At 36.6% G+C, this 18,801-nt stretch overlaps 1 protein-coding gene across 1 annotated transcript; it reads right to left on the minus strand.

Annotated features, from left to right (window-relative positions):
* Nucleotides 1-4,214: 4,214 nt before the first annotated feature.
* LOC116252388 (amino acid transporter AVT1J-like) lies at nucleotides 4,215-8,256 on the minus strand. The gene is made up of 3 exons (XM_031626603.2): nucleotides 8,119-8,256; nucleotides 5,761-6,371; nucleotides 4,215-5,105 (listed from the first exon to the last, which is right to left on the minus strand). The coding sequence occupies exons 1-3, from the start codon at nucleotides 8,213-8,215 to the stop codon at nucleotides 4,590-4,592; spliced, it is 1,224 nt and encodes a 407-aa protein (XP_031482463.1). The 5' UTR covers nucleotides 8,216-8,256; the 3' UTR covers nucleotides 4,215-4,589.
* Between the last annotated feature and the right edge of the window lie 10,545 nt (nucleotides 8,257-18,801).

Raw genomic sequence — 18,801 nt, forward strand, 5'->3', positions numbered from 1 at the left:
ATTATACAAATTAAATTAAAATTTTTAAAATTTATATGTATTTTGTTTTCAAATCCTAGGAGAGCCCGTGCTGACCTCCCGTACCAGCCTATCAAAAGTTAAGAATAGAAGAATTAAAACTTACATTATAACTTAAAAGTTCCATGAAACGTCCACATCAGACCTGGACTGACTGGATTTTCTCAAATTCACGTGTTGTGTACTATGGCAACGTCACAGCTTCCAAAGACTAGTGATTTAGAAATAAAATAATATCATATGTTCCATCAGTTACGTGAGTGAGAAAAACAAGAAGTTGACGTTGAATATGTACCACAAATCAAACTGTTTTCGTTCATTAGGTTGTAGCAAAAAACGCCACATTAATTTTACACTGAGAATGATGACACAAGGACATTCTTATAGCTTTAAATTCATGGATGGGCAGATCTGCTTACGATACAGATAAGATCAGTCAAGATTTCCATCACTCATATACGCATTATAACAAAAAAAAAAAAAAAGCAGGCCCTTACTGACGCAAGGAAAGGTAAAGGTCCGCATTCCTGCCTGTTCTAGCCTTGCGGTACAATATTATCTTACCAAATGTCCAAGTTCCCTTGATGAAATATCTTAGGGGGTGTTTAATTCGCTCGGAATCAATGAAATTTTAAAATTATTATTCTCATTGTTTAAAAATTGGAATTGTATTACCAACAAAGAATTTTGATCACAAAATTATAGGCTCCATTTTTTTTCATTTTTGTTTGAGACACAAGGCATGAAGGTTTAAATTTATGACTTCCAGAATTTTAATTTCTTTTTTGTCAAGCAACTCATTTTTAATCTTGGAATCAAAATTTTATGTTATCAAATATAATGAAAAAATGTAATTCTCGAATTCTCGAACCAATTAATCCAGTTTGAGGTGGAATTTTGATTTTAGAATCAAAATTCTGGAACATCAAATGCCCCCATCAAAGAACAGAGTTTGGCACTACAGAGCTTGTTCACATAAGCTACAACAGTATTTAGCAGTTCTAATGTATGCTGCTTTTGGGCCGATGAATATATTTAGGAGACGTTTGGCACTCATAACAGATTGCCGTTGTCCAGTACTGGGTTTGCCCTAAAATTTGGGTTGCATTTATAGAACACTATGTTACAGGGTACGATACTTCTACCTCAATTTTTTGGGACAGTTTCATTGAACAGTAACAATTTGTTGCTGGTAAGAAACAACCTCTTAGTGTCTTTGCCTGAGTTCTTAAAGAAGATCGCATTACTGATTGGATGTTACTAATGAATCATTTATCGCCACTGAACAGTAGTAACAGGAAAGTTTGTGTCTGTGAAGTTTTTTATTGAACTAATTACCTCGGTCATCAATAAGCATTTTTGTTTGACATTTTTAATGTGTCACAGTTGTAATAAAAAATGCAGAGTATCACTAACCTTGAATGATTATTAGTGATATTTTTATATCCCTCATCTTATTAAAAGTAAAATAGCATAATTGAGCAGGGAAATGGAAATTGAGCAGCACCAGTTTGGCCAACGAATAATGTGAAATCATGAACAGAAACATAAGAACAACCCGTTGCCATTGACAATTACAGAGTTCATACTCAGCCTTTGTTACATATACCATTAATGCAACAAAATTACACAACTAATTTTTGTTTGATGCTATTTTAAGTGTACACTACAATAAAACGTCGATAAAAAAGATTACCGATGCATGGAAGTGCATGGATAAAGAATATTACCGACGTAGACGTAAAAATGAAAGTTGATCAAAGTATTATCGACGTTAAGGAAGACATCGGTATAGTTTTCACTGACGTCTGGAATGGTGTCGATAAAAATTTCTACCACAGTCAGCGATCGTCAGTTATAATTATCACCAACACTGGTCGGCTCCTTGTTAAAACCGTGTCAGTAATAGCTCATTTAACTATGTTTCCCACACATCGGTGACGATGTCTATACCAACGCATGCCGTAGAAATGTCGGTGATAATTTTCACCAACATTCCCGTCTTGACGTCCTGACTAAACGTCGATAAAATTATAGCTATCGGCAAAGTACCAATTTTTTGTAGTGTGTATCGCTTCACCAACATGTGTGATATGTGTCTCAAGCTGGGAACCGAATTCAATAACCAGATTCAATTCAGTCTCAGTAAAACGTTTTAAAATTATATTTTGCTCAGAATTATTTGATCACACATCTGAAACTCTCTTTATCAACTCTAGCTCGCTAGTATGTCTTGGGCACTAAGATACCAATCTTTTCAAATTTAGAGCCACATTAAAATCTCATAACAGTATTTTGAGTTTGTATATAATATAAGTGACCAAATTTGATTCGTTTGCACTTTGATTTAATATTGATATGGTATTTCTTACAATGTGTTTGGGTCGGATCTCCACTTAATCAAATTAATTAGCCATTATGTCATGGTCACATAAAAAAGTGATGAATAAATTTGATTCAGATATAGATCTAAATCGAATGAATCTATTGATACCATGAAGAGCTACACAAAGCTTATGTTCAGTGGCAGAGATAGAAATTTTAGTTAAGGGGTCACACGGCCACCAATATATATAAATTAATAAGTAAAAAATGTTGAAGCAACCATATGAAATAAAGAAAAAATTGTGAGGCTTGTGTGAGCAACGCCTCATGCCGGTCCATATGTAACTCTGCTACTGTGTATGTCAATAATAAGTTTACCATCCCGGTTACAGTCCAACTAGGGCCACCGGAAATTACTTATAGCGGCTAGTGGGATCAATACCCATCTTTTGATTAATTTGGTCTGAGTTAAATCGTTGAAAGGAATGAAGAAAGAACATTTTTTTGCTTTTACTAGTTGCTTTCCTTTAAAAAACACAGAAATCTTGTTGGTGGGACAAAGGTTGGAGATTCTTTTGGCACAGCCCATAACGGTGATAGAATAACACCGGTATAGATAATTACAGGCCACTAATTTCAACAAGCAGAAAAGTAACCATGGGCCTTAGCTGAACTGTACGTTTGAGCTCACATAAGCATCACGTGGGTTATGCTTAAAAAGCAATGAAAAGCAGGAGAAAGTTGTGGAGATTCCACATGAAAAGATAAAACAAGAAAGATAGGGCATTTTAAGGGAGAAAAGGTTACGTGCACTGTGCACCACCCCTGTGGCTTGAATGTGATCTCAGGCGCACTTTAAGGGAAAGTGTTATGTACACATGCCTGCACCTTTGTATTATGCACAGGCTTATGCATATAACTACCTTCTATTTTAAGGGTTATCCCCTACACAATCAGCAATGTGGCCCGAAAATGAACTGAAATATTATAATTGAAAGAAGCCATCGATAACTCATCAATGGGCTCATCTGATTTACTGCAAGAAAACTTTGGTTGGAAACAGTGAGGGAGCCACATGTGCTCGTGTGTGGGCAAACCACAAAGTACCTTTATTTTTACGTCCCTGACTTCAAACATTCGATTATTTATATTTATATATTAGTGTCCCTTCAAGCATGAAAGTTTTGCATTAGTGTCAGGCTCCGCCACTGGATGGAAACGGAAACTTGATACCAAACTCTTGGTGTGCAAATTTAATAAACAAAAGTAAAGGTCTGTACGTTAGTGTTCGAGAATTTCCCTTATGTACGCTACAATAATAAGCAAGATAAGGAGGAAACTATTGAGGGCTAGCCGATCTTCAGATCCTATAAAAAAGTCAGTGGGAGTCGTGTAAGAGGCACTTTATATCCATAAAACTTTTGCCAACAATCAGGCGATTAACATTATTATGTAAGATCATGTCAACCGGCTGGGACCGTATTTGTAAGCTCCAAATGTGCTATATATATATGTATATATATATATATATATGGTATACGTATTCCTTCAAGTTAGAAGGAATATCCGACAAATTAAAGGGGCTAGCTTGTTCAACTTTGAAGATTTCAGGTTTAGTTTATTGGAAAGTTTTACTGCTTTTTTGATATATTATTACAAGTTAAGCGACGTTGCTAAGTTCATATTTTATATTGTCCACCTATTGAAACAACAGAATGTTCTGCCTTCACTGATGGTAGGAAAAGGTGAGAGAGAGAAAATATATACAACTAAAAAGTTGCTAATTAGTACGTCCAATAGTGAAGAAATGAGCAAGAAGTGTGGAGAAAAGGCAGTCACCGAGTCCCATAGACAAAAACTTGAGCAGAATAATCAAATCATGACTCAGTTTCACTTTCTTGAACACATACGAGTAGAAGGCGTCCAAATGCATGAGAATCTTGAGCTTTCTTACTACCAAATTGCAGTTCTGTTGTCAATGTAAATGCAACTTCAAACATCACGAGGCCTGTAATTACAGCATACAACTACAGTGCTGCTTTTATCTGAGAACAATATTACATTCAATTTAGAGGCAGCTATGAACTAGCAAGTAACTTGTTCTGCAACATGTAAACATTGCATGGACAAGATTAAGTTGAAAGGGAGATTAATAGTTGTACATAAGAAATATAAACGAACTACTTTGCAAGGAAATTCCACTCCTGTTTGCAGAATTCAGCAGTAATACTGACACCATCACCCAATTACTGAATATGATCAATAATCTTTCGCAAAGATGAGTAGGTGCCGATAATGGCAATGAAGCAGCCCACCAAAACAACCGCCGTGATAATCATGAGCTCGTAGATGGATCTTCTTGATCCTTTGCAGATCTTCAGATAGAAAATGCATGGGAGCAAAACCGACAGTGCCATGCTGAACAGTGACCCGATTAAAGCCATCAGATACCCAAAGAAAGGGAAGGCCAGAGCTACCAAGACAGTGGTTGCCACCAGTATGGTTCTAGCGACGAAGCTGGTAATGTTCTGATTGCAGAAGAGCAGACTTTCTTCCATTGTGAGAGCTATTGGCGTGACAACTAATGCATACTTGGTCAAAGGGTTTATTAGAGTTACATATATTGCAACCTTTGAGCTCATTTTGTCCAGAGGAAGGTTCAGTGTCACCTGAGATCTTACTTGGCTCCCAAACATCAAGTACCCAATTGCTGCCATTGATGCATAATTGACAGCGCAGAGAGAAAAGCAAGCCAGCAGTACCTGAAACATAATGGCATAGTGAGGAAATTTCATGAAAACATATAAATATGCAATTAAGTGCAGAACTGAAGATTTACTAGTTTCTTTTACAAGAATACTTGCATGAGTATTTCTCTCTCTTTGTCCTTGAAAAAATTTCGGGCACCCCATTCATTCTTTACCACTCATTGTCACAAGAAACCCTTTCTTTTTTTTTTAAAAAAAAAGGTGTTAAGAACACTTAAAATAACTAAGCTGAATAAAACGGCAAAAGAACACAAACAAAAAACCGTTTAAAATGCATTCTGTTTGTAGTTTTTCACGTTTTCCCCTTTGTTTTCTCATTTTTAGGTTTTTTTTTTTTACGTTTTTAAATTGAAACTTGCTTGTTTCGATTTTTTTGATGTTGGCTTCAGAGTTTTCATTTATTTTAATATTTCCACTAAATTTTAGGAGTTTTTAATTTTTCATGCTCACCTTATTGTACTTGAGAAAAACCTTGTTGTTTAAAGAGTGAAAAAATATTTGTGACTATGCTACCACTATTTAAATATGGAGTATTGACAGAAAACTTTGGAAAAAATTGCCGTTTAAGACACGAAAACAATATTTATGACTATGCTACCACTATCTAAACATGGAATATTAACAGAAAACTTTAGAGATAGAGGCTTGCCTTGGTGAATTTAGTTCTATCTTTCATGGAAGAACATATGGTGGGGAACATAGAATGGCCACAATAGCAAAATGCATAGACGCTGACAGCAGTGGGCATCCCACTAAGGTCGAAAAGCTTTCCCTTTTGATGAACAAAACCGACGCCATCAACTGTGGCAGCCCAAACAACAGCAGCCAAAATAATAAAGGAGGCAGCAACCCCACCAGCAGAGACGTAAGCAAGCCACTTGAGGTTCTTCAGCCACACAGTGGGAAGAAGCACGAAGGCTGACAGGACAATGAACACTTGGTTCGCTACAAACGTGTGTGCTCCAACCCTGAAACTCATCGTGGGGAAGAGCTTTGCTAACCCATCGCCTTCCAGTATCAGGAACTCCACTGCTACCAAGTACAACTCACAGAAGAGGAGAACGACCACTATGGTTCTTCCCTTGGTGCCAAAAGCAAGGCCGCCGATGTCCTGGTATGTTCTAATACACGGGTCTGCGTCCATGCATCGTTTCAGAAGAATACCAGTGTAGCAACATAAGGCACCTATTATGAATATAAACGTAAAACTGAACCAACCCCCTTCTGAAAGTGCATATGGAATTGATAGTATACCGATTCCTGCAAGAAAAATCAAACAGCTGGTTAGAGATGATCAGTGTATCAGGTTGGTCTGCTCTCGCCAACGTGTCCACTATTTTCTGCATTTTCGAGACCTGTAGATCAGATGGTCTGTCAGCATTAATTGCGGAGCTGGTTACATGGGCACACTTTCTTGTACACAATTTTTTTTTAACTAAATTAGGAAAAGAGAACTTTTTATAAGGATAAAAAAATAAAAGAAATTAAAAATTGCATTTTTATTTAAATAATTTTCAAAGTACCCTAACTCCTACGTTTTTTTCTTTTTAAACTTACGTCTTACATTGCACTGGCGCACGCAACTAACTCTCCATTAATTGATGATAATGTACATGGCGACTTAGACAATTAGCTTGGTTTGTCCTGGCCAACGTGTTCGACTGATTTTTGCAAAAGAGGTCAAACCAGTATCCATGCACTAGTTGTGAAATTTCAACCCATTGATCAGTGGGCCAAGTTAATCAACAAGAGAATGAGCCAAATTAAAAAGGCTTGGCCAGCTAGTAAAGGTTGTGTGTGTGCTGGTTACATATGCAGTAAAAGAAGGGAGATGTTTTTGTAATTTAAAAAAAATGTTTTTTGTAGTTATTTCATTTTTTATTTTTCATTTTTATCTTATCAAAACTTATTTTTTTTTATGAACAAGAAGTACTTTTGTCATTAACCAGCGCACGAAACTTCGTGTACCAATATGATGTATATAACTAGCTTTGTTGGCCTGCATGAGTATCGATCAAGGTGAAAGTGAAAATGATTATGCAGATGTGTCCCACAGAACCTAGTTAAATTTAGTTTTTTGTTGCATGCGAAAATGAAGCTGTAGGAAGTGGAGCATACCATCTGAAGGCAGTAAATGAAGAAAGGGCTTTCGATTTATCAATGATGATGGGAAAGGAAGGGCGTTTATGGAGGTATATTTCTTTGTCCGAAGCCTTAGATCAAATCACAGTCCGCTAACAAGAGCAAAGTTTTTAATCGGTGGCCGAGATACATGGCAGCTGTTGTGGGCTACTGCCCACATCTTCCCATTAAGAATTTCATTAGAAGATTTAAAATTGCAATGTTATAACTCAAAAATTACATGGGGTGCCTAAACCGAACCTGGGCTGGTGAGTCAAGTTCCCCTCTGCTAGAAAATCTTGGCTGCGTCACAGATTTTAATGTACATAAACCCTAAACCCATGTGAGTAAGTAAAACATGTGATTCATGTGATACTAGGCCCTTCAGTACTTCTATGACGAGACTTGAAAGCTAACCAATCTCTTTTGCGATGAGAGAGAGAGAGAGAGATGGAAAAGTTCAACTCACACTCCACACGAGTAAAATTTTGAAAGTGGTGAAACAAAATGTCCGTGTGATTCAAAAGACATGATACGTCTCTCTAAAAAGAAAGCTAAGAGCGGAGCTAAAAAATTCTGGCTAAGAAGTAGTAGCTATAAAACTTTAAATTTTTAAGAGCATCAATATGTGGAGAAAAATTGCCTTAAAATATCAATATGAAAATAAACACTTTTTGTGGATTTGGGTGGACAGTTGCCCACCCATGCCCACACCTGCCTTCCCTCTGCTTGCCGTATGCCCTCAAATGGTCTAGAGGTCGCTTATGAATAACCTTCGATCTTAAAAGAGAGAGATAGATAGACTCAAATAAAGATAAAGTGTGTGTGTGTGTGTGAGAGAGAGAGAGAGAGAGAGAGAGAGAGAGAGAGAGAGAGAGAGTTGAACCTGACAATGCATTGAATCCATGAAAACATGTTTTGAGGAAGGAGGTGCCAGTTTTAGAATGGCAAGCCTCTGGACAGGCATGGCTCTCAACGTCCATCCTGCTAAAGCTTTGGTTCAGATCTCATGCATGCAATCACCAATAAATATACGCTCAAAAACGACTTGGTAATCAGTGCATGTCGATCAAAGGTGCACTACATGGAAGAATTTGCTTTTGGAATCTCGCTTCCGTGACGCAAGCGTACTCCTTAATACTCCAATTTGGAATTTGTGGCCGGGTATAGGCAAATGAGCCTCAATTCAAGAATTCACAGGTAGTCTTCTAATCGATCCATGATGAAGTGCGTGGGTCAAAGTTCAAAGCGTCCAATCAATCATCTCGTGGGATCTTCTAGAAAGGATTATCAATCTCCATGCACCATGTACGTCAATTAGCTTTTTGCAAAAGTGAAAGCTCAAAATGATCAAAAGGAATCTTGATCTTGTAACTTGAATAACTTTCTTCTATTGGAGGAGCCATTCTGAATTTTATGATATAGAAAGAAAGAAAATAGAAGTTTCATGTGTGTTGGTCCCATTGAAGATAACTCTCAAAATAGCTGACAAAGAAATCTGGCATCATTACTCTGGGATGCCTCTTAGATAGGCTACGAGCTAGATCTTTCATTGCAAGTGAAGTCTTAGTGATCCGAGAAAGAGATGTACCGCCACTACAATAGTCGTGAACTCTAGTGACAGGTCGGTGGTGAAAACCTTGGCCATATTGTCCAAGGTTTGGTTGGCTGAAGGTATATGCCTTTAGGAGCTGTTTGCCAATGAGAAAAAACACAAACTGTTTTATGAATCTGCCTAAAAAATTTGAGCAGTTGAGCAGATTCATGAAACATTATACTACGATATTTTATGAATCTGCCCCAAACTTTGAGGTACATTCATACAATAACTTGTTACTATTCTCATTGTCAATCAACCACTTAAAAGATTGTTTGGCAGCAAGAACATTTTGTCAATGTTTCATGAATCTGCTTCAAAGATTGAGGTAGATTCGTAGAGCACTAAAATAATTGTTCTCTGAATTTACGTTAACCTTTATGTCAGTTTTATGAAATGCTTAAAAGTTTTTCTGCTAGCGAATGACACCATAGGGATAAGACAGGATATTGAAGAATTTTTCTCATGATTGAAATTTGTAGAGAAAACAAGAACCCTGTACACTAGTGGACACTGAGAAATTGGCACTGGGGTTTGATGTTACTGAAACCAACCTATGGGTTTTTTCTAAGTTACATCCTTGTGGAGGAGCCGCTATAGTCCAAGGCTTCCACTGCATGCCTGAGCACTACAAGAAGAACCATATCTAGTGGTGCCACCTACATATCACTAAATGTTTTCAGTGACTAAAAGCATGTGTCACAGGCTTCATCATTAAAATACCGGTGAAAGTGTGTTCAAAATATGTGTGTCAGTGAACTATAATCTGGTATGCTACTGATAATTATCAGTGATAAAACAGCTTATGTCACCGGAACATTATTAGCGATGAAGGCCAACTGCCACAAACATTATTTGCAACGCATGGTTTCTGTCGTGAACTAATAACGGGGACCTAAATGTAGCTAGTCATCAGTGACGAAAAGGTGTGTTGTTGATAGCATTACACCAAAGAAGGATTATACATCATTATGTGACAGCCAAGATTTTTTAATTTAATTTGTTAAGTGTAGCTAGATTAGAATTATGATTAGGAAGCCGCTCTTGTAGCACTACTTTCCCACATTAAGACTGAAATAGCATCAAACTTTTTTTTAGGAAGGAGATAATGTAAGATCCTTGAGGAGGTTGGCACAATGGATGGGCAAGGGCTGATAGGTGGCCAATATTCATTTCAATCTCTTGTGACATCAACTCTCCGTGCTCCAAAAGGGTGGTGTCACCAATATGCAAGTTGAAGTATAGTAGGTGCATCACTCTGAAGCACCGAAAGCAGCTCTAGACCCTGAGGGGATTGGGGGTGGCGGAGAGGGAAAAGGCTTCAGCCTTCACTCAGATGGTGGGATTAGCCCTCCCACTCACTTGAAGGAGCCAACCTAAGGCCTACTAAATTTCTGACACCACAAATCACAATCTTCACCTATCAATGGTGGATCTACATGCTTAGCACTTAGGTTGTCCAAATCGTGTATGCAATAGGGATTTTCCACATTTTCCTTAGGTCAATTCAGATCCAATTTTTCCCTTGTACACTTGAAGACTTGTTGTCGCCTACCATGCATGACTTAATTGACCTAGAGTTTGGATACTATGTTCAAATTTGAAAAAAAATGTTCAACAAATTACAAGCAATAAAACATCCAAAAGTAAAGTATTGACAATTTGTCACCTACCATGTATATTTCTTCTGATCAATGCCATAATAACTGTAAGGACTATAGTAAGAAGGTTGCAAAAATTCACATGATTAATAGACAACGATGCAGAAAGGTTCAACTCATTCATGGTCGAGCAATGCTAATTAATATAGGATTTTTGGCAGACAATATTGGCATACTAAGAAATATTCATTCATAATTCTTTTCCTTTATGTTGATGATGTGTTTATTATTAAGACAAAATATGATTAAAATATCAATGAAGCATGTCTCCAATGTCTTATGATATGAAAACCTAGGACTAGCTAGCCAACGAACTTTTGAGAATGAAATTATGTATTTTGTTGAGATAGTGAAGTTAAAAGGCTTTCATTATTATGGCTGAGGTATCTTGAGAAAGTATGACTAGCAAAGTATATATAAAAGATAGATTGATCCATTCAGTTTGAGTTTTTTTTTTTTTATTGTAGGAAATGAAATGTTAGTTTCATTGGTTAGTTCTACAATTATTCATGGAAGCTGCTTTCTCGTGGCCATATCAAAAGAGGGTAGCTTCTTCTATTATCAAAAGGATAAAGAAAATATTATTTTATGCCAAGACAAAGTGATTCTTAAGTTTGAAGGCTCGAGATGGCACCTTGTGTTCATTTCCATATAGTAAATTTATTTATCATGACTCTTTGGTTTTTCCTCCTTTAATTTCTTAAGAAAGGGTCTTCGGCATAAATTAGGTGTTCTTTCTTTTGTTTGTTCTCTTTTATTATTTATATATCCATTCTGTTGTATGTGATGAAATCATGATGTGATCGTAGTAGTGGTTACTTGTGAATTGTTTCTCTGAGTGTTTTTATATGCGCATGCTTAGTATTAGTCAAACACTTCTAAGTGATTCATATGAAAGGGACATCTTATGGACTTTTTAGATCCTCTCTAATAAGATAGGCTATTGATTAAAATATAATGCTATAGAATTTAAATTAAACTGGAATAAAAATTCCTCATTAATTTATGTTTCTACCATAGGGCTTACTTTCGCTTTCAAACTTCTTTTCAATTATATCCCCAATGGAAATAACTCTCTTAAAGCAAGCGCTGATATTAAAGTAGCTCAATTGATAATACGAACATGATGGGTAGTAGTTACGAAATTGAAATAAGGGAATCAGAGAAACCATTATGTTGTAATCATTATATAGATTTAGAAGTTGAAGGCCCATCCTAGGTGCATGGAAGACAAGAAGAGAAAACTAAACCCACGCAATATTTATCTAGTTACTATTGGAAGGGCTAAATTCATGGTAAAGAGGGATCCTTCTACGACATTTTGTTGACAATCACTCCAATTTTACATGTGAAGTCCCTTGTATTGGCAACTATAATTGCTCCTTTCGTTTGTGCTCAAGTTTATCATGTTGTTATAGCACTATCTTTTCCTAATCCCATTCCTTTTTATAAATATAACAAGTGTGGGACCCTTCAGTATTTCATTAATATTGTTTTTACAGAAGTCTTTTCCTTAATATATTTTCTCTTTCATTATTTTAGGAACTTTTGTCAGACAAAGTGAACTTTAATGATATAGTGCAAGCATGCATTCATGGTTGAATTTGCCTGACGCAGACGTGCATACATACATTAAGGCTGTGTGTTAGAAGATGTTATTTTCTCAACAATTCATTAATTGGTCATCTATGCATTCATGGTTCAAAGCTTCATGCATGTAAACGTAGGCATACATGTCCTCTGAATGTCCCATTTTGGCCATGAGCCCTCAATATTCATTAGAAATGGCAATAGATTAGGGTTGTTGCTTTAATAGGATTTCCTTCTCACATAAAGTTGATAAGTTAAAAATGGTCCGTCTTCTTTCTTCGATACATTAAAATATCACATCACAATTTTTTGCCTATTTTGTGGGAATTCTTATCTATATTATTAGAACCTCTTCATATCTTTGGAAACTTATAAAGATTTATACAAGTTCTCTTGTATATTAAAAATTTTAGAAAAATGTATACATGAGATCACTACTGCAAAAAGTGTTCATCATCGCTACTGCAAAAACTGTTCATCATTAGTTGTCAAATGAATAAAACCATTCCCATGTCATGCCCATATATAAACTGGAGAGAGAGAGAGAGAGAGAGAGAGAGAGAGAGAGAGAGAGAGAGAGAGAGAGAGAGAATTAAGTTGTAAGCTCATTTTGAACGAAGTTACCTTTAAAGGGTGGAGCTAGAGAGCTCTAGATAAAAGGCACTAGTTATAAAATTTTAAATTTTTAAAAAGAACCAATACATAAATGAGAAAAATTACTCTGAAGTATCAGCATGAAAATAAACTTTTTTTGTTGGTCTGTTTGGGTTCGTGCCCACACAGTGGCCACCTGCCTCTGCCCCTGCCTTTACTTGATCATGGTTCTTGTTCCATGTTCAATACTAATGCAAAACTTCTTTAAGTTGTTGATCCACATGCTAAAAGTTGTGGTTCTCATTTAGTAATTTCAAATGTCATTTCAGGGCATAAGACACTTTTCAAAAAGAGTAGCTGGCTTGCACCCTAAAGCATAACTAAAGCTTTGCTGTGAAATTCATGTCTTCCTAGGAAATTGTGAAGGTGACTCGATTTCCAACACCTAGCTAGTTGTAGAGCATCATATTGGTGACATACATGTGGATAATTAACTTTTGGTAGTTGAGAAATTGGGACCCTAGCTCATTACCTTTATAGGGGTCAGGCTTATAATTTTTGTCGGAGCCCACTATATATGACCATTGCTTTGTCCTATACTTGAATTGCATGCACCATCCTTTTTGGATGATTGAGCTTCACATTATGACATAATAAGAACCAAATTAAACATATTAAAACACACAAATTTAACGTGGTTCTGTTCAAACTCAACTTACATTTATAATTAATGTGAAAGTCAATGTATTTTCCATGCGTCGGTGAAGGTAAATGTTTAACGACATTGTTTTCCAGACATTTGTAAAAAGCAACCAATGGCGTGTTTTCCATGCGTTGGTGAATCCATGTTTTTTTGTAGCGATACTTTTGATTGAGCTGGGGTATTTCATCGTACTATCTAGAGAAAAGCCAAATCTTCCCAACCCCCTTGTCCCCTTAGGATACAAGGCTTCCTTTCGATACCATTGGATGCCACCTCCTTCACGCTTGAACTTTTGTGTCAGTGACCCCTCGTTTACATGACAAGAAAGTTAACACCCCAAATATTTGAAACAAGAACTGACTGCCTAATAGTCTCCACTTCAATTTTGCACCAACCCCTGGAGAACCTAAGGTAGGTACTCTCTTTTCACGAGCTTCTTTAGTTTCCTTTCACATTTATTTAAACAATCGATAGGTTACTAGCAGGTAACTATATTCAATAACCTTAACTTGTTTGAAATGGTTGAAGTCGACGATCTTTCTTGTTGGTGAGTAAAACATAAAGAGCACTAGCAGGTAACTACTTCATTTAATAGCTTGAATGTGAACACTTTGTTAAGCGTGGAATTATGGAGATATGTCGTCGCATTGTTCACTCCAAGAACCAATTTGCCCCCTTGCATACTTTTTTCTCCTAGGAAAACTTAATGAATGCATAGCTTCCTAGTATGTTGAAGTGCCAAAAGAGAATGCATGATTGGTTCCTCAGAGATGATATAGCAAAAACAAGTCTTTCTGTGGCATTGGTTAATGGTATTGTTCTATGTGAAGTTGCACGAACGAGCATCCAAAAACTTGTCTCCATATTAAAAATCGTTGTTATTTGAATAAAATTGATGCTTTTCAATAGTTTGTCTTTAGTAAAAGAGACCATTTATGTCTTTTAAACCGATCCTAACTCCTAAGCCTCGACGCATGTAGAAGCGGTAGCGGAGCTACATGGAAGCTGGTACCGGCCCTCATAAAATTTTGTTGGGATTGACACAGGCCTGGTCACATTCAACGCCCACACCAAACTTGGCCCGGTGACTCCAGTGCCTTCCACCTAAAAAATCCTAGCTCTGCCAGTACTAGCAGGAAACACCTTATACAATAAATTGTTCCTAGTTAGTGCACCTCTTTTATACAAGATAGAGGTCACTTCTCAAACCTCTTATTCTACATTAGCTATTTTTCACTTGTTGCAAACAGCAAGAAAGTATCAAAGATGGGAATAAGATGGTTGATTTTCACCAAGTGGAGTAGCTTTGTCAAGCAAATTAATTCGAGAAAAGAGACTAACTATGTTGCTAATAAGGATGTCAATATATCCGGTTTGGATTGGATATCCGACCAAAAAAATCTAAAAAATCAGCATATGTAAAAAAATTGATATATGATTAAAAAATGAATTGGATTTATATTTAAAAATGACAGCTGACCAGATCATTTGAATTTGATACATAAATATCTGATCGGATTTGAATTCGGGTCAAAATTAGTTTAAATAAATATAATATATCCAATGCCCTTATATTTTGACAGTTGGTGAAATTCAATTTAAAATTCAGATTCACATTCGGATGTGAATACAAAATAAGATTCGAATTGTGAAATCGGATTTTGGATTTGGATTCAAATATACTTTTTTTCGTTCTTATTCAAATCGGAATATGTGAATATCCAAAAAAAAAAATGGATATGATTAGTTAAGAGTATGTTCGATTAGAATTTGATCCATTGACACCGCTATTTGCTAATCTCTACAAGGCTGTTTGGTGCTGATTGAGATGGTAGGAGTGTTCTCCTTAGACAAGTGATCCAGAATGTGGCTAATTTTAAGAATCTAAAGTCATTTACCCTTAGTTGACGAAGCATATGGTGAAGTGCATCTGATTTCTTTCCGCCTAGATTGAAAGGATCTTTGGGGGTCCTTTCACCATGTTTGTGGTCCGATTTGCTTTCGGCAGGACATAACTTTCTACCATATTCAACTAAGTGCATATAATTGCTTTATTAGACTCAGAGTCAAATTTAAATTCCAATACATGTGGTACAAGGCCAAATCCAAATTTTTACATGCATTTGGATGTAGGCATCCTGGATTTGTAGAAAGGTATACCAAATTTTAAGTTGATTAACAGTCCATTCTAAATTCGTTGTTCCGATCCAACTAATAGGACTCTTTTGAATTGAACAACAAATACATCCGAATCATTTGCATCCTCGGAAATGGCTTTGAAGTGAGTTGTGTTGGGATCTCAAACTTCATATGAGCAAACGTTACATGCAATTGCTCTACACCAAAGCATCCACTGTAAGGAACTTCTTTATGGCCCTTCACTGATCTTAGAACGGACCTCTCTCAGATAAATAGATAGGTAAAGATCAATCCACTCACTGTTCATAACTCGAGAACTGTAATCCTCTCCTTGTTCACCAACGGGTTTCAAAGGTGCATTATTAGTAGTGTCTCTTAGGCACTTCAAAAATAAAATTTTTGGTGAACATCTGGAGCAATGATATGATCAACTTCTTGTAAGTTGATGTAGCAGCCATGAAGAGTCTTGGGTTTTATTATTGGTAGAAAAGTTTAAGTCATTGAGTTGAATGTATCTAAGTAGACACAAGTTCGTATGAACATGAATGAGATTTAAGTTATTCATTTGATTGCTTATAGTTAATCTAATGTGTTGAACTTATTGTTATATTTATATTGAATGAATTAAATGATTGAAAACATAAGTTCGTATGAATACAAATGAGATTTAAGTTATTCATTTGATCCATTATAGTTAATCAAATGAGTTGGACTTGTTATTACATATATATTGAATGAAATCACAAGTTCATATGAATATGAATGAGATTTAAGTAATTCATTTGATTCATTATAGTTAATCAAATGAGTTTGACTTGTTGTTACATTGATATTAAATTATTTAAGGGATTAAAATCATAAGTTTATATGAATGTGATAGGATTTAAGCAAACTATATTGTTCAAAATTGTTACAAGGATCCTAAACTACATTTCAAAATTTTATAGGGGTTGAAAATTTTTACAAGAATATTATGAAGAGACCGAAACCCCTCCTTCTTTCCCCTTGCTTTTGGGTTGCTTGAAAACCTGAGCGGAGAGCAGACACGCCTACCGTCTGCACTGGAGGTGAGTAGCACCCACATGAATCAAATTGATAACCAGCCCCTCAATGCTCCACTAATCTGACAGACTACGATATGCCCCTTGGAGTTTCAAAATCCCAAAAGAGAGATCGATGGGCCGATAATGATGAGAAACCAAGATTCACTTTAATAATTTTTAATTGTTATTGTATATGCAAAGTTGGTTAGCTATATAGCTCCTCACTATGTTATGCCAATAGAAACATATGTGGTAATGATATTTAGTCCTTGATGCCATGAACCATTCAAGGCGAATGATCAATGCAAGTCGCTTACCAATTTAAAAGATGCCAGTCCCTTTCAATCATACAAAACACATGCCTGTAATTAACAATCCGTCCTATCTATTGTCCTTTGAGGAAGGTCTAAGCTTCCTCAATAAAGTAGGAAATAGGAGTGGCCTCATTAAAGTAACCCTTCCTGCCATGGGTACAAGCTCGCACACCATTTTGGCTGAAAATTATTGTTGTCACCATAATTATTGTCACCAGAAGCACCACACAATTGATTGCTGCTATAAAGAGTCATTTGGTAGCAGGGACACTATGTGTTCAAAAATTGGGCAAATTCATGGAATACTAGAACTAGAATTACATGAATCTGATTCAGTCTTTGTGTCCCTACTACCAAATGACCCCTCAATGATAATTGTATACCAAACCATTGCATGGTCGCCTTGACTAGCTAAGACCACATGCACCCTCTAACTTAGATATCAAGATAATATCTGCATAACTAGTCTGTCTAGAAATGTACTTTGTTGGCGAAAGAATAACTATGGGAAATGGTGCCATCTCTAACAATGTCCCAAGTTTGAAAAAGAGAACTTGGAAATCCATGACTCCAAGTAAACTAACTCATTTTCACCGGGCTTATATTTATCTGTTTAAGCTTCTTCGCAATGGGATGCAGCACCTAAGTTGAAGAGTGTACTATTGCCCTTGCTGACGCCAACACAACTCAGGACCCCGAAAACAGGAAGAATTGGAGTGCCATCAGTCCTCTTTTCCAGATGGTAGGTTGTTAACCTCTCATTCAGCCAGAAGCTTCTTTGCATAGCCTCATAATTTTGCTGACTTTTGGATGCTTACTCCCTTCAAGCTCCCCCTCCAAAAGTGCTGGTGGTTGGAAAGACAACAGATATCAGCAAGCCTATTGAATCTCTCGTCTTTTGCCACATGATTAGAGTCGGTGATGGAGGATTGGATGTTCGATGTTTATGGTGTTTTCCCCTTCCCGTTGGAGCCAACCAGGAAGGTTAAGCGCCAAAGTTTGCTAAACATAAGGTAATAGAGAATCTTTAGATGTGACGGAGGTCTCAATGTTCCAAAGCCATCTTTTCCCATGTCCCACATTCAGTTTCTGCAATTGTGACAGTTTATCAATTGAGTTTTGGAACATCCCTTTGCACCAACTCTAGCTTTGCAAGTAGGGCATCTTGGTCCGAGCTCATCCAGACAGCACACGAACTCATCCCAAATTTCACAGCACCAACACAATAGACGAGAAAACAATACCCACACAATTTTTATCAAGTTTGCTTTCACGTTGATTTATTAACATATTCTTTCTTGTACTATCAGCTATCAACGTTAACGTGTTTTTCTTATTAAATCTTGTTACCTATTACGAAAAGTGAAAGGGTGTCTTGGTTAGTTCTTATCACGAACATTCCGTTACAATCGTTTTCCAAGAATCAAGAACAAAGGAGGAACAATACTTGCTAATTTCACAATTTGGTATCGCTTGGAGCATGTATAACCTTACTTATTTGTAGTGTTTCTTTGCGCTCATCCACGCTTGCACATGGAAATCTCTAAGCCTGCAAATGTTAATGTCAGTCGTTGTTCTAGAAATCCTGCAATCTTTTAGGTTGTGTTTGATTGCCACAGATCTCAGATTGATGCAAATTCGAAATCCATGGTTTTCAAATCCAACACAACGCCCCCTCCCCCACCACACACACACACAAACATACCTTTCCCGATTTGAATTCCACATTTTTTACATTAAAGTGTGGATTTGAAATCCACGATGGGGGTAGAAGCTGAAATCGACAGTTTGCTACAACTATAGATTTCACCTATCAAAGATTTGAGACTGATATGAGATCAAGGAAAATCAAACGCACCCTTAGGCTTTTTTCAACAATCCTGGAATATAAAAAATAAGGCACAACTACTGTAAATGGAAAACTGCTT

The sequence above is a fragment of the Nymphaea colorata genome, chromosome 4, assembly GCF_008831285.2.
Source record: "Nymphaea colorata isolate Beijing-Zhang1983 chromosome 4, ASM883128v2, whole genome shotgun sequence".
Classification (NCBI taxonomy): Eukaryota; Viridiplantae; Streptophyta; class Magnoliopsida; order Nymphaeales; family Nymphaeaceae; genus Nymphaea; species Nymphaea colorata.